The sequence below is a fragment of the Melopsittacus undulatus genome, chromosome 9 (assembly GCF_012275295.1).
Source record: "Melopsittacus undulatus isolate bMelUnd1 chromosome 9, bMelUnd1.mat.Z, whole genome shotgun sequence".
NCBI classification, from domain to species: domain Eukaryota; kingdom Metazoa; phylum Chordata; class Aves; order Psittaciformes; family Psittaculidae; genus Melopsittacus; species Melopsittacus undulatus.
The window spans coordinates 15,069,044-15,088,562 of NC_047535.1; the positions used below are offsets into that span (position 1 = coordinate 15,069,044).

The following is a 19,519-nucleotide window of genomic DNA, read 5'->3' on the forward strand; positions in this document are numbered from 1 at the left end:
CTGTATCTCATTTTATGCGTTTTGATTTTAAGATTGTATTTCATCAAGTTGCGCTGTCTTCATGTTTCCAGAATTCGGAAGTTTCTGGATCATCCTTCAGTACGGGAAGGGGATGCGGGAACTTTTCATTACCTTTCTAATATGTATTTTCACTTTTCCTTAAATGAATCCTGGTTTTGCTGCAGGATATCTTAACTTAAGCCTGTATAAGTACTGAAGCTCTTCCCACATGTCTGTTAGTTTTTTCAAGTATACTGCTGAGGATGTTTTTCTTTGCTTTATACTTAATACCTAATTAATATGGGAAGTGAATAATTTTGAGTTCTATTCAGTTGACACTGTAGGGAGAGATAAGATCACCTAAAGCAGAATTTGGATAGAATGTTAAATTTCATTCTCCTAATATTCTGAGAGTTGTTTAAATGTTTTTATAATTATCAGTGATACTATGTATGGGTTTTCTCTGCAGAAACAGTGTGCTTACTGTTGAGTTACTGTATTGCTTCCTAACACACACGAGTCTCTCTTATTTCCCTGGCTGACATGCCATGCTTTATCTGAGCAGAAGAATTTGACAGCATTTTCCAAGTGTTCAAGAGACTTTTGTGTTTTATATACATGTATAATTATAGGAGTTTGTGACAAGGACCTGATGGTTGAACCTCACTCTTCCATACAAGTTGTGATGAATTAAGTGTGTTAAAGATTTTGTGCAGGGTGTAGTGTTTCCAGTACTTGTAAAGAAAACTTTGAAACTTGTAATTCTGTTAGTGGAAGAATGATTTTTCTAGAGTTTGAAAATCTCCTTGGAGTGTGGCTAATGGTGCCTAGAGATTGCGTTAAAATATCTTCCCTTTCTTCACTGCATCCATTTGACAACACTTTATGGGAGATGATGTTTGTTTTTTATCCCTGTATTACAATGTTTACTTGTCTGGACATAATACACAGGGAAGAAAGCAAAACGTTGTAAAATAACAATTAAGCAGGAGGATTCAGGTATATACAAGTAATGGGAAATCACTGTACTTGAGGATTTAGCTTGAAGATTTCTGATCTTTTTTCCTATTAGCAGACTGGGCAGCAGTTATGTCTTCTTCCTTCTTATCTGTGGGCTTTTAGCTTTGTTGAAATCCTTGATGGAATACCGGTGATTACCCACATTTGGCAATAAGATAGAGCTGCTGTATTGGAGATTGTGCTGCTTAAAACAAACAAAAAAGCACCCTAAAGTCGACTCCTCCATTCCACACAATTAGGTGGCTCCTGTCTGTTGATAAGCTGCATGTGTATGCTATGTTCTAGAAAAAACACATTTTGTGGGGAAGTTGTGCTGCTACTCTCTCTACTTTCAAAATAGTAACATAATATTCCTGTATGCCACTTTTTAATGATATTTTGTGCAACCTTCTTTTAAACAAAACAAGAAGCCCCCTTTTTTTCTTAAATTGAGCCTCACACTTGAATCTCTTCTTGCACGAATTTAAAGCTACCTCTTTGGAGTTGCTTAGAGCTGTTCCTTGTCTACCTCTTCTTCTGTCACAAAGAAGCTATGGCGTGTGCTTCTGTCTGATTTCCGCATTTCTTTCATTTATCACAGCCACCTTTCTCACAGATCTATTCACAGGACCTTCTCAGTGATCTCCCACCTCCCCTACCCCCAGATCTACTCCCTAGAGGGGGGCTTCCTGTTTACTTACATTAGGATGAATTTATCAGCTGTATGGAGGCAGTTCTTGTGTGACAAATTCAAATATCTCCCATAATTTCCTAGCTGATGTAGGAAGGGAAAAATGTGGAAATTCCTTCTGGGAAATTGCATATACATTCTGTCCAGGGCTGATCTTTCCTGCTAAGCTCAGATAAGGGATCTTTATGACCTTATATGCTTTGACCTTCAACCCCATATGAAAGTATTTTTATTATTATTGTTGTTGTTGTTATTTACCCCCCATGGAATGTAGAAATATTTACTGCACTTTCCAAATTCTGAAGTCCATTTGACTGTCTTGAAGTTGAGAACTTCTGTTATTAACCTGTTCTGCAGTGGTTTTTCCCATCTAATGAGCTGTTCTTGTATTTGAAGTTGATTAAAGCTGTCCCACTTACCTCAAAGTGAGAAGATGTAAAACTTCTTGGTTTCTAGAAGCTGTAATAATAATATGAAGAAAATCAGTTCTAGTGGATTTGACAGTCTTCACATCTGAGGGTGCCAAACAGATTTATGAGAACTCTTTCATGTTTGCTTTGTTTCCTTTCTGGAAAAATCTATGTTTTCCATAGACAGTTGTGGTAAGACAGAGGTGATAAGTTGCTGGAAACGCTTACTGTTCTTACTATTACTTTGCAGTCTCATTTTACTTTTTTTTATGGCACACGATATAAGCACAAAAATACATTTTCCCTAATTTCATCTATAATTTCACTTTGTTGTCAACTGTGATGTTTTGAAAGAATTACTCCACTTTTGAAAATAAATTGTTACACAGAAGTTACTTGTGCTTGAGATTCATATGCATGAAATACTGAGGTATTTATAGTAAATACCAAAAAGTGTGTTTAGTTTATATAAGGAAAATACTGAAACACAGTGTGTTATAACTCCCCGGGAGTTGGGGGAGTAAGGGGGGGAGTGAGTGCACGAGCTGCGTGGCTGGGTTTAAACCACGACACAGTGGAATACTGATTTTGCTGTATCTCCCAGTCAGCTTTGCATCAGGGTATTGATCATACAGTCAGTGGCTTGATATTGCATATATAAAATAAACAAGCTGGTTTTAATTGCAACATTCAGGTTCCTCTTTCTGAGTGTTTAAAGTGCTGTTGGGACAGAGAGAAGAGAGGAGCAGTATTTATAGTTTTATCACTTCATCATTCACTTCCATTTTGTGAAAATAACTTGTAAATTCAGTTATGTGCATCTCCGGTCTCTTTTCTTATTCATATTTAAGATGCAGGGATGGTTCTTACTTCCTTAGAAAATATGCAGTTTTCCTCAGTAAAACATTTAATGTTTGGCCTATTTTATTAGGGATATAAACAGTAGTAATTGAAAGCTTGTTAGTTCAATAGTCTGTTGTACTTAATGATTACTTGCAGCAGGCCTTTCAGATTTTAATATGTGTGGTTTATTAGTTATTTTAGGCAAGCTTACATCTCAAAAATGAATGTTCTAAGTGATCTGTAAGAAGTAGCTGATGGTTTCAGGCTGAATTATTTCCTCGTTAAAACCAAACTCTTTAATAACACAGAATACATTCTTTAAAAATACTTGCTAGGACACTACAAGACTGTATTATCACCTTTAAATACAACAACTTTCTTCTTTTTTCTGTATTTCAACTCAGAAGGGAATATCCTAAATTATTATTTGTTGTTAGCATGTGCTCTGACTTGCTGACGAACACTTGCAAGCTCTTGGGTTTGTGTTTGCTTTTTTCCCCTAGATTGATCTGACAGTAATCCACAACCTCTTTTAAATCATCATGCAAGTAGAGGATCAGAAATATATAGAAAAAGGGGAAACTGAAGTTATTGTAGACTTTCACTCTCTCAGTTCTTGGCCATGTGGGAAATGTATGTCAACCATTTAAGTATTATAATTTCATAGTACTTAGAATTGCTTGGAAGTTGAATTATTTGATTTTGAAATGCAGCCTATTACCTTCTTTTGATGCTTACTAATTATTGCAAGATGTGAAGAATTCCTCCTGAGTTTAGAAATTGAATGGTAATAGCACTAGGTAATTTGTATGTTTGGTGTTTGTTTACATCCTGGGGAAATCCAGAAGCAGACCAGAAGAGGTAGCTAGTTTGTACTTGTGTGCTGGAAAACGGGGAATCTGAAATGCAGGGGGATGATCACTCACTGTGCAGTGAGGTTTAGCTTTGGAAGTTGCAGGTTTGTCTTTGAGTGCATTTTAAGTGGTGAAATGATAAAAGGAAAAAGAAAACCCAACCTTTATCTATACTACAGGTGATGTCTATGTTTCTTAACTACATTAGAAGAGAGCTCTCTTAAGCATATTTTGTTACTTAAATGCTCTACTCTCCTCTTAGCTCAGGAAAAAGCTCCCCTTGAACATGATGGTTTTGTTTTTACAGGTTTTGTCTTATAGGTCTTTCTTCTTATTCTCTTTCATATGGTGTAAGAGAAACAGCAGCAGTTAGTGTCCCAGTTGAAAAGTAACCAACAGCTAAGTTAGTTGTCCCAAGTGAAAAGTAGCCAACAGCTTTGTCCTACAGCTTGCAAATATTCCAGTAGAATATTTGGTGAATCTGAGCCTTTTTTTCAGTTCAGTTGTGGAGTCTGCAGTGCTGTTACTCACAGTGCTATTAAGCATCATTTCCCCTGCCAAATTTTAACAGTAGTTTCCAAGAGGGTGGTGGACAAATGCCTTTTCTTCACATTCTGTTCAGCAGCAGTTCTTTTTAGAACTGCCAATAGTTTGCCAATCGGTAGGTTTTTGAATCTTCTTCCCCCTTCTTGTTAATGAAAAGCACTTTCTTGGCAGGCATTAAGTTGGATAAGAAATACCCAAGTTCTTTTGTACAAAAAATGTTTGTAAGGAATGCAGTTGACCTTTGGCCTTACCCTGAGTTTTGCTAAATGTAGTCTCATGCTTGTATCTTTACTTTCTCTCATGCTTCTTGTTTACTCCTGGTGTAACACAGTTTCATTGGCTGCTTTTAGTGTTTCCACTTAAATGTGTTCCTATATTACTTGCTTTTCTGAGTCAACTTTAGGCAGAGGTTTTCTGCATTGGTTCCTAACTTTATAGCAAAGAACCTTGAATTCTGAGTTGGGAAACAAGGGCTGAAAGCAGTCTTAGTTATCTTCACGTTTATTCTGCTGCAGCTGTAGTTGCTGCCACTGCTATTACGAGAACTGTTTTGCATCCGGGATACATAGAACTTGTTTTTTAGAGTTTCATACCTTCATTTTGTCCTAACTGTTCCCTAGAGTAAGCTTTTGAAATAGATGTTAAAAGTGGTAATGCTTTCTTGTAATGCTTGTTCAGCTATGAGTTTTAAGTCCATTTTAGTTACTTACTGATCAGCAACGGTAAAATGTATGTGGGCATTTACTCCCCCAAAATGGCTGTTTGCCCATCAGGAACTGTGGTTCCAAAAGATACGACAAATGATCTATGTTGCAAATTCTCACTAGTGACTTGTTTTTCTTTTTTCTGAGGAGGTGAAGAAAACAAGGACTAAGGGAAGGAGACCTGGGCTTTTGTCCTTGGCGTTTTGTTAGGGGGACCAGATTTTTCTCCACCTGGTGCTGGACAGATACACTTATATAAAGAAAATAGCAAACCTTTGTCTAATAACTCTAAATAGAAAAAGTCTGGAAATGATCCTAGATTTTTGAACCATGAAGGGTTGTTCTATTAGAATAGAAATCCCAGAAAGTTCTGGGAACTTGGAGGGTGGTACTTTGAGTTAAAAACATTTTAAGTGTTCCAGTGTTGAAATACTTTTCTAGAGCTGTTCCTATACATTCAACCTGGTTTAGGCTTGTGCTGCTGCTGCTGAGAATATTTCCTTTCTTCACTTATCACATGTTTCTGCCTTCACCCGTTGTGCTTGGCCATGTGACCAGCTTGTTCAGGAAGTTGGTGGGACTCCACGGGGGGACCCATGCTGCAGAATTGGTACCTTCTACTCTGTCAGTTGACCTTGGAGTGGTTAGATGTAGTAAAACATCAATGAGGATATTCACACGGTCTTTCAAAGGCAAATGTGTTTTATCTTTTTTTTCCTGTATTTGAAATGAAATGCCCATGCTCTGAGGCAGTTACAAACTTCATATTTGTGGTCCTCAGGCAATGAGCTGAAGGAAACAAACTCTACCTATGAACCATGCTGGCCATTGCTGTCTTGCTTCTGGTTAACTTAAGTGACATGTAGTTGCTGTGCTTGTGCTCCATTTAGAGATGGTCTCTATTGTTAGGAATGAGAGGGGAAGGTTAAAATTATGCCAGTTTTCAGAAAAAGCAGCAGTATTTGTAACTTGGAGGTACCTGAGCAAATTTTGTATTTTCAGAATGAGGAATAGCTGATGTAAGCATAACACAAAGCAAATGAATGAGTCTTCTTCCAGGGAACTTATTAGTGTAGCTAGGTTCTCATGTATGCATAGAATCACAGACTGCTTTGGCAGACTGAGCTGTTGGTGTGTTTTGTAGTGTGAGTAAACAGAAGTTGTGTCTGGACTGAAATACAAAGAATGCACATTGCCTCTGAATGGTGGTTGACAGTTGTGGCTCCAGTTTTTTCTGTGGTAGACATGTTCAAGGGCTTTTTCTGCTGAAATAGAACTCAAGTTATTTGGGCAAGGCTCACTGAGGCTCAAATAAAGCTTTTGATGAAGGTGCTGATCTGTTTTAGAGAAAATTTGGCTGGAAAAGCAGCTGCTTAACAGCACAGAATGTGCTTTTATGGCAGCTAAACTGGATGAAAAGTTCTACTGTAGTTCTCTGATTTTTATTTATTTTTTTAAGCGTGAAATATCAAGAGGAAGAGAGAACAAGTTGCATTATATATTATCAGTTGCACTATAAGCATTACTGCTGTAATAGGCACATCCTGTCACTAGATGGCAGAGAGATTCCCTTCTCACCACCCCCCACCTTCGAGAGTTAGTTTTAAGCTAGATGAAGGCTCAGACTACCGAAGAACAAAACCCTCTCCCTCAGAATACTATATTACTTTTAGTGGAATTATAATACAATAGAACTTAAAGGGTCAAAGAAGAGAAACTGATCATTCAAAACCTACGTAACCCATGATTAATGATTATACAACAGGAGTCAAATGGATACGGTTTGTACAATAGGAGGTAGAGCATTTGTGGGATACTTTAAACAGTACTTCTTTTAAAAATAGCAGTTTGAAAACACTCTTTTGCTTAGAAAAAAGCCTTGCATATTAAGCTATGTTAGCTTGACAAAATGTACAGTTGACATGAAGAATCCTCTTGGAGAAACTGGAGTTCTGAATCCTACTGGTACTGAAGTTACTAACTTAAGTGTGTCATTGGGAGCAGAGTGTTCTTTTTATTTACCAATTTAAACCAAAAATGTCTCGGACTTAGCCTCAGTAGAAGCCTGGGCTCAGCTGGTTGTGCTCAGCCTGCGTTCTTGTAAGATAGTTTTCAAACTCAGTGTTTGTTTTTAGAATTAGGATTTTTTTCATGTTATCAATGCTGTTACTTTTGCAGTACTTGAACACTGTAGAAAAGATAACTAAGAAATGTTGACTTTAATGACTTCATTGTTATTTCACATGCATGAAATTCATGTGGTTTATGTTTTTTCTGTTGAGTTCAAGAGTGTTTTACTGAAAATACTGTGTTTATGAGGGTAAAAATATTAAGCAAAATAAGAGCAATAACTTATTTGATTGAGAGATTGAGATTGGGATAGAGAAATTTAAATTGGTAAATAAGTATCTTAAATCCAGTTGCAAAGAACTTGAATATGCTGCTTGGTTGCAAGTAAGAGGTTAGACAGTCTTTGAAATCCATGGAACATGTATAAATATAAAATGCTCATTGTGCAGTCTGTATATACTCTTCTATAGATCTCCTGACTCATGCCAGGATTCTGATCCAGAGCTATGAATGGGATCTGGCAATGAAAGCCTCAGTTCATTTTTAAGTAGCTGTAAATTTTTGGGGATACTTTTAAGTATCCCAAAAGATAGTTTTTCTAAAACTGTATTGCATTCTCTTTTTTTAAGTAAGTATTGGCAGACCAACTTGGAATTGCAAGATGAAAGGAAAAACTGAGAAGTGGATTGAGAAGACTTATGATGCATGCAGCAACAAGGTTATCTGTAGCCTGTATCAGCAGTAGTGTGGCCAGCAGAACCAGGGCAGTGATAATTCTGCTGTACTGGGCACTGGTGAGGCTGTACCTTGAATTCTCTGTTCAGTTCTGGGCCCCTAACTTCAAGAGAGACCTTGAGGTGCTGGAGCAGGTCCAGAGAAGGGCAGTGGAGCTGGTGAAGGCCCTGAAGCACAAGTGTGAAGAGGAACGGCTGAGGGACCTGTGGGAGGGGGCTAGTCTGGAGAAGAGAAGGCTCAGGGGTTTTGCTCTCTACAACTACCTGAAAAGAGGATGGAGTCAGGAGGAGGCTCATCTGTGCTCCGAACTAACAACTGATAGAACAAAAGTAAGCAGCCTCAAGCTGCGCCACAGGAGGTTTAGACTGGATTTTAGGGAAAAATTCTTCCCCACAGGGTGCCAGGCATCAGAACAGGCTGCCCAGGGCAGTGGTGACGTCGCTATCCGTGGAAGTGTCTAAAATTCATGTAGGTGAGGGCCTCAGTGATGTAGTTTAGTGATGAACTTGGCAGTACTGGGAGAATGGTTGGACTTGATGATCTTAAAGGTCATTTCTAGCCTGGTTGATTCTATGATTCTAAGGTATGTGAACTAGCTTAGCTAGTGTAAAAATGGTATGACTGTATCAACATTAGTGCTGTGGTTGAGCTGATAAGCCCTTCTAAGTAGCTATCCTAATGCAAGCTTTGCTTCTATCTCAGCTTAGTCTTACATAGGCCACCACTTGCACTGTACAAACACCGGGCTTGACTCTTTGGTTAGAATAATTTTTTGAAGAATACTAACATCTTCCATTTCTGAGCTTTAGGTAATATATATAGTACAGGACTTCTACTCATTGCTTTATTCTTAGGAAAATACTGTCTATGGAATTTCTTGTCATTACAGGACAGATATGGCTGTTCAGCTGTTAACATTTTTTTCAGAGTAGCTACCTCATTAGGTTAAAATGCAGTTCCACAGTACTTAGAAGAAGTCATGATGAAGGAATACCGTGCGTTGCTGGGTTGATTTGGAACGATGTTCCCCATTAATCCTCATCTGTGTGTGACACAGCAGTTACTGAGAGCACTGGGTGCTTTCTAAATAAATAGCAAATACTTTATGATTCTCAAGTATTGCAGAATTGGAAGAAATTTCTTTTTTTTGTCTTGCTGCATATTAGTTATGATTTATTTTTGTGATAAGAATGTCTTCAGGGAAGATCTTTTTGTTAACCTGAAATAAATATTTTCTTAGAAGAATGACAACACAAGGCTGGAAAAATTCTCTGTGTTGTATATCAGGAAGTTACTGCATTCCTTTTCAGAAGGGTCTGCTATTTCCATTAGGAACTTATTACAGAATTGAGTGGGGAACAAACCTCTGAGTTTCTCAGTTTAAATGCGTTTGTGATTGTTTTATATACATTTGTTCTTACGTGAATATTTTCATTTTTCTTACTTAGCCGCTCCCCCCACGTTTTTTCTCTGCTGTATTTTACAGGTCAGATTTAATTTTATTTAGTTTTTATTCTGAATATTTTGATTTGCTGTGTATGTATGACTCGCAATGTCAGACTTGTAGTCCAACTTTGAGGCTAGTTTCACTGTTAGGGTGGATGAGAGAAATAATCTTTTTCTCTACATGATCCAGTATCAGTTTTTCATGAGTTCATTACAGAAATCCATCTGCTTAACCCAGTTGATCAGCATTTTACATAACTGTGTAAAAATGCTTCCTTTCCCTAACCTTCCCAACCATTATGGAAGTGCTTGGCACACCGTTGGAAGTGCTTGTCAGTGCTCCTCAGGATTGTATTTTCTTTCATGATGACTCATCCTTCTGTGATTTACTAGGTTCTTCTACTATTGAATCTCCAAATAATAGATTCTCTACTTACTGGAGAACTTTTTATGCTGTAATTGTAAAAGCTTGCATGTTTTACCATGGAATTTCAGGCTGTTGATCATACAGCCTCTTACATACAGTTCTTCACACATGACATGCTGATCTACAGTGATAGAGGTACCTCTGCACTTTGTGTTGTCATTGTTTTACCAACTTATTAATCACAATACTGCATTGTTGGTTTCAAGATAGAGAAGCTCTCTCAAAACTTAACTAAAAACTAACTTCTTTCCCCTGTTTTACCTTCCAGTTTTGTCTTCCTAACATACAATTCTTTTGTAAGCTTGCACCACCTTAATTTTTTGGAAATAGCTTATTACAGCATCTTTTTTTTTTTTAATTGCTCCACTTGCATGTTTGAGTAGTATGGTTGAGAGGTTTGTAGTGGCTGTGCATCAGGGAAATACAAGGCTACTTACTTTTTAAAAAGTGTTGTTAGGATCTGTCATACTGTGAGTAACAAGTTCTGTTGATAATATTGTACACTCACAGGGTTGTTTTTTATCTCCAGGACTGATGGCAAAGGAGTAAGCCAACATGGCAGCTATGGTCCCGCCTGTGAAGCTGAAATGGCTTGAACATCTAAACAGCTCCTGGATCACAGAAGACAGTGAATCTATTGCAACAAGGGAGGGAGTTTCTATCTTGTACGCTAAGTTAGTCAGCAATAAAGAAGTAGTGCCATTGCCCCAGCAGGTTCTGTGCCTCAAAGGACCTCAGTTACCAGATTTTGAGCGAGAATCACTATCTAGTGATGAACAGGACCACTACTTGGATGCTCTTCTTAGCAGCCAGCTGGCACTGGCGAAGATGGTATGCTCAGACTCTCCGTTTGCTGGAGCACTTCGAAAACGTCTTCTTGTGTTGCAGCGTGTCTTCTATGCACTTTCTAATAAATATCATGATAAGGGTAAGGTGAAACAACAGCAGCATTCACCAGAGAGCAGTTCTGGATCCACAGATGTGCATTCTGTCAGTGAACGTCCAAGGTCAAGTACAGATGCACTCATAGAAATGGGGGTTCGGACTGGATTAAGCTTGTTATTTGCACTGCTAAGACAAAGTTGGATGATGCCAGCATCAGGACCTGGCCTCAGTCTTTGCAATGATGTTATCCATACTGCTATAGAAGTTGTAAGCTCTTTGCCACCTTTATCTTTAGCAAATGAAAGCAAGATTCCACCAATGGGGTTGGACTGTTTATCACAAGTAACGACATTTCTTAAAGGAGTAACAATTCCAAACTCTGGGGCAGACACTTTAGGTCGCAGATTAGCTTCTGAATTGCTTCTTGGTTTGGCTGCCCAGCGAGGTGCCTTGCGATACCTTCTTGAATGGATAGAAATGGCTTTAGGTGCTTCAGCTGTAGTAAACACCATGGAGAAAACAAAGTTGCTGCAAAGTCCAGAAGGGATGATCAGTTTTGACTGCTTTATGAGCATATTAACACAGATGCGACGGTCTTTGGTGGGTATACCAGCTTTGATTTTTTTCTATGTTGCAAACATAGTTGCATTCTTAACTTTTTAAATAGTTTCTCAACACTGAATGCTGGTTTGCTGAACAGTTTGCTTAAAATGTTAAAAAAGGGGTTTCTTCTGTAAAATGTTTTCTTCCAGTATTTCCTGGGTTACCCACTGTCTCTTTCTGTCATTCACTGCCCTCCCATTTCCTTCTAGGTAAAGATGAAACACAAAAGCAATCACTGTGTTGTCACTTTTGGTATTATGCTTTAACTTCAGGAAAAGAATCAAGGATGTACTTGATACACTTTACATATAAATTCATAGCAAAAAATTGAGAAAATATGGAACCATTATAGGCTGAATTTGCTTAGAAATCCAAGTTTTGCAGTCTGCCTTGTTTTCTAGTTGAAGCTACTTCTACTGCACGTTCTTGTTCTCCAGTTAGCCTGGACTTCTCCTTTATGTATTCAGGTGATCAGTAAGATTTGAGATGTTTAGTGGTTTTGCTACTGCTCAGAAATTAATGCAGTCAGCAAAAGAGCTGAATTGTTTGGAAGTATGGCACACTGCTTTGTATATTGAGTGCTTACTTCTAGTCCTGGATGGATATTCTTTTGAAAGCTATGAAGTTATTGAACAGTATGCAATCAGAAGCTGTGGCAGGCTTCTGTCTTGTGCTCAGACTGAAACAAGGAATTACTTCCTCTGATGTTATTCTTTTCTTTCAGGCGTATAATCTTTGCCAATAAACATAAATTGGAAAACCTAAAAAATATAAAGAATAGGGACCATGAGAAGACCGTGGCAGTGGCAGGATCTGAACTGGATTGAAAGTCCTTATGGGCAGTTTTATTTGGTGCTGGTTCTGGACTAGGTATAAATTTAGACACTAAAACATGGAAATTATGTAAACACAAAAATTATTATTAGTAATTTTTCAGTAATAACCTCTAAATACTAATGATGTTTAGGAGAAATTAAACTCAGGTATTTTCACAGAAATGACTAAATAAGAATGTTTAACTAGCAGTTGTCACATTTTTGTTATCCCAGAGTATATGCAGATATTGCAGCTCAGGGGAGAAAGGTAGTGTACTTATGCTTATAGGAAAAGCTTTAATTTTGCACAGCTATCAGAACAAATCCCTAATGTATTTTGTATAGGTGCACTGTTGCTGCATCCAGTTGGGTTTTTTTTCTCATAATAACATTTAAAAATTGTAGGGATCATCTGCTGATCGAAGTCAATGGAGAGAGCCAACTAGGACATCTGATGGCTTATGTTCCCTTTACGAGGCTGCACTGTGTTTGTTTGAAGAGGTATGTCTTGAAATGAACCCTGATTTGAGGTAACTGTAGTTACATCTCTGATGCTGTGTGCGTGTGGGTATGGTCCAGTCTCTGCTGAGTTATTCTGGAGTAGAAGAGGAGGACAAAAAATGAGATGTAGAGAAACAAAGTAGTTTGGGCAACCTAATGATATGGTGATGTATGGTTTATGTTTTAGGGAAACAATCATTGAGGGGAAATTAAAGTTGCATTAAACATTGTGACTATATGGAAAGAAATGAAAATGATGCTATGTAATAAATCTTTTTTAATAGGTTTGTCGAATGGCATCAGACTATTCAAGAACATGTGCCAGCCCTGACAGCATTCAAACAGGGGATGCTCCCATTGTATCTGAGACCTGTGAAGTATATGTTTGGGGTAGCAACAGCAGTCATCAACTGGTAGAAGGAACTCAAGAGAAAATACTTCAGCCCAAGCTTGCTCCAAGTTTTTCTGATGCACAGACAGTAAGTGACACCTATAGTGGTATACCGTGTAACATTTAACAGCTTCATAGTTGTAGCATAAAATAGGAAACTAGTACTTTATTTCTGAGCGTCAAGTAGTAATGAAGGTATAATGCTCGGCACTAATCACACAAGATATTTTATTGAAAGAATCTCATTACTTTTATTGATGGCTGGAAAAACCACTCCGTTTTGTTTTTATTGGCACACGGAAATCAGTATAATATAAAAAAGAACAATTGAATTACCTTAACATGCTATGAAATGCATTTGCAGAGACAAATTTGTTTGCCTCTAGTTTTTGTGGGTTTTTTTTTTTTTTGGCTAACTGCTGGCACAGCAACCTTAATTAGCTTTCTGAAAATCCGAATACAGGGTGCTCTTTCTCTTCTCAGTCACACATTCTGCAGTTGCAACTGAGCGCTTTTAGTGATGCGTGGCACAGAATATAACAATTTGCTTTTCTGTTGCTATCGTGGCTTTGCAGTGTTGACTTAAGTAAAAGCATTTTTTTGGCCCCTCGACAATTTAGGTGCATACTCTGAAATTGTTTCTGTTGACATTACTGTCTATTTTATATGGCAGTGGACTGCAGGACCAGGTGTCCTGCATAAATAAGTATGTTTATACATAAAAAAGTATGTTTATGTATTCAGAAAACTGTTAACACAACCCCCTAATACACAAGAGTGGAATGAGCCATCTCAGTGGGTTACGCTTTAAATAGTACTGCATACACCCATGCAACAGATTCATGGCATTTCCCATGGGGATAAAGAATTTTTTCTTTAACCTTCATCAACGATTTTGTAGGATTTGTTTGTATGAAGAAGGTAATTCCCAGTAAATAGAGCTGTCACAGTGCAGCCTAGTGCCCGCTTCAGGCCAGTTTGTGATGTGGGTATGCAGTGTCTTTATGCTTCAGACTTGAACCTGCTTTGCACTTACAGTGTGTTGAGTCCTATGGTAGGTTATTGCAGGATTAGTTGGCTTGCTATTAGGTCATTCTCCATCTCTGTGCTGACTTTCCAGTAGAGACAGTTCTTACCTTCAGAAAAACTTTTGGTTTTATTTCTTGGTGTTTATGTAATTAAAATACATAGTCTCAAAACAGTAGTGGATTTAGGTGATGTTACCACTTGAGCCTAGTTAGAATTAAGTAAAACCTGCAATGCTTTACGAAGCTGTCGCTTTGTCTTTTTAATCTTAAGAAATTAAGGTATCTTCAAAGATTGTCTATCTCCATCCATGCGACTTGGAGATCTGAAGGCAGCTTGAGTTCTGTAGTCTCTAGAAGAAATAAACCAGATTATTTTCTTGAGGAAAAGAATGTAAATACTGATTACATTTATGTATATTTTTCAAGAGATTGGATTTTACTGCTTGCTGAGGACTGAATTTGCCTTAATTTTTACATTATGTTATATGAAAGGGTTATGTAAAGCAACCTGTTGTTCTATTTAAAAATACGGACTTCTGGATCCATATGAGAATTCTACATTAATCTTTCTTTTTTACTTCTTTAACCTTTCTGTTTATAGATTGAAGCTGGACAGTATTGTACCTTTGTTATTTCTACGGATGGTTCTGTTAGAGCCTGTGGTAAAGGCAGCTATGGGAGACTGGGACTGGGTGACTCCAATAATCAGTCGACATTGAAAAAATTGACTTTTGAGCCTCATAGGTCTATTAAAAAAGTGTCATCTTCCAAAGGATCAGATGGTCACACTTTAGCATTTACCACAGAAGGGGAAGTCTTCAGCTGGGGTGATGGTGACTATGGAAAACTGGGACATGGAAATAGTTCAACTCAGAAATATCCCAAACTTATTCAGGGACCTCTGCAAGGAAAGGTATGTTTTAAATAGCAGAGCACCTGGTTTTATTCTGTTCCTTGTGACGTTGTGTCAAAATTGAAACATGAAATCTTAAGTAAAAGTTCTGTGTTGTTTCTTACTTCTCTTTGAAGCTGGGTCTGCTTTCAGCGATGCACTAAAACTCAAAGTTGCCTTTAGGCATGCGGTTTGGACAGTGGCATTGTCACTAAAACTTCTCACAGTCTCAAGAGTAAAACTGGCTCATGTGCTTTTGCTGAAATGCAGGGACATGCCAGGAGAGGCTGCTTTTGTTAGCTGTAACTTTAGGACTTTTCATATTCAAATTTACAGCATCTTAATTTGAGAAGTGGCTTTGTATTATCCTACAAGGCCTTCTCTTCCATATCTGTCTGCTTTGGCCAGTGTTCTAAACATTTGCTGATACTTCTTTTTGCTGCAGTAAGATTAGGATAACATTCTGTTAAGTTTGCTTGATAGATAAATTGTGATCAGTTTTATATATAACCTTGTTTCTTTACATACTGATTTCACTTAGCAAATACTAAATGGAAAAGATTGCAGAAATTAATTTGCATGTGTACTTGCTCCGCAAGAGCAAACAAGTGGATTTTACATAGCCTGCTTTTAAAATTCGACTTCCATAAGCATTCAGACTTGCTCTTCAGTTTCTGTCAAAATTTGCTTTTCATTTTTGGATGTCATGTAGGTGGTTGTGTGTGTGTCAGCTGGGTACAGACATAGCGCTGCTGTTACAGAAGATGGAGAGCTGTATACGTGGGGAGAAGGAGACTTTGGAAGATTAGGTAATTTTAAAGTTTCGTGGGATGCTTTTGAAAGAATTCCTATGTCTGGTAATGACAGTACACATGTATTTGCCTTGTTCTTTTATTGCCTCTTCTAAATGCACATTTGTACACAGGTGTGTGCATATAGGTGACTATTAAAACTAGTGCAGATACTCTTCAAATACTTTAATGCAGTTAATATTACGGAGATTCTACTTTATTAAATTTTTATTTGTGACAAAAGTTGCCTTCATTCATAAGACTGTATGTGATTGCCACTCCCACCTGAAGGTAAAGAGTAGGCACTGAACTGACATTCTAGATAAACATGATCTAGTGATGGTAGGATGGTTCTTGGAACAGTCATGAATAACTGGCTAATAATATCAAGGATCTGATTCTACTCTGATATTCATAAGGATACTTGACATTAAGATCCAGAAGGGCTTTATGTCATTTTAATATGTCTAAAAAGTTTCATTTAACTAAAACAAAACCCACAGTATTTCTGTTGGCTTAAAGTTCACTTGTCTATTTCTTCATCTTTGCTGTACAGCTGGTAGGCCTATTATAAGCCCACCCTTCTCCATCAGGTTCAGTTGAACCAACAGATCTTGCATGGAAAATTGTCTCAGGCTGGACTGTAGTTCCTTCCTGCTATCAGTTCCTTTCTGCTGTCTTTGCTTTGAATCTCATGGTTGCCAAGTAGATGGAGGGGTAAAAGTAGGTAATGGACAGGGGCAGTAGATGTAAGAAATTCTTTCCTGTTAGGGTGGTGAGGTACTGGAATGGGTTGCCCAGGGAGGTTGTGAATGCTCCATCCCTGGCAGTGTTCAAGGCCAGGCTGGATGAAGCCTTGGGTGATACGGTTTAGTGTGAGGTGTCCCTGCCAATGGCAGGGGGGGTGGAACTAGATGATCTTAAGGTCCTTTCCAACCCTAACTATTCTATGATTCAGTTCTCCAATGGTTTTGTAACTCCATGCTGTGATCTAGAAAATAAATGGAAAGATCAGTGAGTAGCTAATCTAACAGCGTAATGCTTCTTTTTCCTTTCCAACCCTAACTATTCTATGATTCTATGTGGATGATGTTCTACAAGTTATACTGTCAGTTTTTTAAGGTAACCAGTAGAAAGAAGTGGTGAGCCTTTTCCTGCTGTTAAGAACAGAGCACTGGGTTAGAAGTTTAACCTACAGTTTGGGGGGGAATTGTAGGAACTTTCTCACTGACCTTTAGGTTAATGGGGGGGTTTCTTTGCAGAAAGTGGACAGAAATTGTTATTTGTGGCTATTTTAATGTATGTAGGTTTTGCAAATCTTACTGAAATTCAAACCCATAAATAGAGCTTATATCCTCACAGAAAATACATTTTTCTTTTCTCCTCAGGTCATGGTGACAGCAACAGCCGCAACATTCCGACTTTAGTAAAAGATATTAGCAATGTAGGAGAGGTTTCCTGTGGCAGTTCACACACAATAGCTCTCTCCAAAGACGGGAGAACAGTATGGTCATTTGGAGGAGGAGACAATGGTAGGTAAACCTAACATTTTGGTAGTCATTTTTGTCTTATTTCATCTACCTCCTTGCAGTTTGTTTTTGCCTTTTTTGATCATTTGTTAGCTGTTCAAGAAAAGGTAAAAGCCTGGTAAAATCTAAATACAGTTTATCTGCTGGAGTATAGACTCCAAAAAGGATTATCAGGAGGAAGAGAGTTTTCACAGAGCAGAAAGCTCAATGAATGCATAAACAATTCTGGGAAAAATTATATATATATTTTTTTTCAAATAAACTCACTTATTTAATACAGCAGTAACTTTATTTATGCACTAGAAACTTCTTGTTGTGTTTAAATTGCTTCTCGAAGAGATACCTCCCATCTCAGAAATGTAGGGTTTCTAACCTTCATTGCCTGTAGCTGCTTTGTCAAACACAGAATCATTAATTTTCTGTTATTGCTTTATTTAGCTAAATTTGGTGATTCTGCTAGAGGAAAAAATACAACTCAGATTAAAATTGCTGTATTATTGCTCCGTAGTCTAGTGTGAGAAGATAAGAAAATGCACACTACAGAAATTTCACGATCAAGTTGGTGGTTAATGAGATTGGGTAGGATTTTGAATTTCCTTTGAAAGCTGGCTCTGCCATGCACAGATAGAATTGTTCCCATTTCTCTGTCCCTTCTTTCTCTACTTTCAGTTGAAAAAGGAGATTTTAGCAGGACAGGCATCTTAACCTTCACAGAGTATTGGAGTTTGCTCTTCCGTTTCAGTAAAGTTCAGTCAATTTGGTTTTTGGATATTAATATGTATTCCTAAAATACTGTTATGGAATCATGAGGCTTGTGGTTTCTTTATAGGAAAGCTGAACCAACAAGAAACAGCCTAACCTTTGTAGGAATTATTGGTCATTATAATAGATTTCACATTTGATTTTGGTGTTTGTCCTTCCTTTTGGAGCTTATTTTTCTGTCCATACACTGACATGGTCTAGTGGCAGTCCTTCGTTTTTAGGTCATTGATTGAAAATAGTGAAGTTGGGAAGGTGAATAGCTGTTTTCAAGAGAAACTTAGAGGAATAAGGGAATTACAATGTTAATGGTTACACAAATGCACACAGCTATTGGGGTAAAAATCCAGAGAAGTTGGGGCTTTTTTTCAAGCCACTTCATGAATTATGAAAAGATTTAGTGCTCTGGAATGCTTTCATAATTAACCAGCAGGTAATGAATATGGCAGATATATGGAATTAATATTTCAAAATTTAAGTAACTATAATAAATATATGTTTCAGTAAGTCTGTAATTCCTGCAATTACAATATATGAGATTTTATAAAAATTATAGTGTGTTTTGATTTTAAAAATACATTATGATGTTTTTGGACATCCAAAAAGAATCTTTTTGGGTACCTCTAATTGTCATAATTTATGTACTGGAAATCTCTTCCACTTGTGCATCCTCCTTTTTGTAGGCAAACTTGGTCATGGTGACACGAATAGAGTATATAAACCTAAAGTGATAGAAGCCTTGCAAGGAATGTTTATTCGAAAAGTTTGTGCGGGGAGTCAGTCTTCACTTGCCTTGACGTCAACAGGGCAGGTAGGCAAACCCAAGTTTTCACTCCAGTGATGAGATCTGGGGGGGGAGACAGTGTGGGTTTATTATTTTGAATGTCAAGAAAGTATTAAGCTGGTATTTAAATTGTCAGTAAAGTTCTGGTTTAGATATTAACTGAAGTACTGAGATGCCAGTGTGCTGGAGTAGTTCAAAATGTACTGAAGTACGTGAAAGTACCCTGCTCAAGGGTCTTGCTTAGCCACAGAAAATGAAGTATTTTTAGGTTAATAAATGTAACTGGTGCAAAATCAAATTGAATTCAGGAAGCCAAGTGGGTTCTAGAAATAAAGAATAGTGAAATGCTTGTAAATTTTAAGACATTAACCAAACTGAGTGGTTACGTTGTTTAATAGGGGTTTTTTAGTGTGTGTGTACTTCAGAATACAGGTGTTAACTGAAAGTTCTGTTTCAAATCTGAAAAATCATAGAATAGTTAAGGTTGGAAAAGACCTTAAGATCATCTAGTTCCAACCCCCCTGCCATGACCAGGGACACCTCATACTAAACCATATCACCCAAAGCTCTGTCCAACCTGGCCTTGAACACTGCCAGGGATGGAGCATTCACAACTTCCCTGGGCAACCAATTCCAGTACCTCAGCACCCTTACAGTAAAGAACTTTTTCCTCATGTCCAACCTAAACTTCTCCTGTTTAAGTTTCAACCTGTTACCCCTTGTCCTGTCACTGCAGTCCCTAATGAAGAGTCCCTCCCCAGCATCCTTATAAGCCCCCTTCAGATACTGGAAGGCTGCTATGAGGTCTCCACGCAG

At 37.8% G+C, this 19,519-nt stretch overlaps 1 protein-coding gene across 1 annotated transcript in view; it reads left to right on the forward strand.

The window, feature by feature from the left end:
- Positions 1–10,280: 10,280 nt before the first annotated feature.
- HERC1 (HECT and RLD domain containing E3 ubiquitin protein ligase family member 1) overlaps positions 10,281–19,519 on the forward strand; it is a 76,765-nt gene continuing 67,526 nt past the window's right edge. The window contains 7 exon segments of the mRNA XM_005145703.3: positions 10,281–11,210; positions 12,434–12,529; positions 12,814–13,008; positions 14,550–14,861; positions 15,553–15,649; positions 17,020–17,163; positions 18,603–18,730. Coding sequence (XP_005145760.1) covers positions 10,281–11,210; positions 12,434–12,529; positions 12,814–13,008; positions 14,550–14,861; positions 15,553–15,649; positions 17,020–17,163; positions 18,603–18,730 — 1,902 coding nt within the window.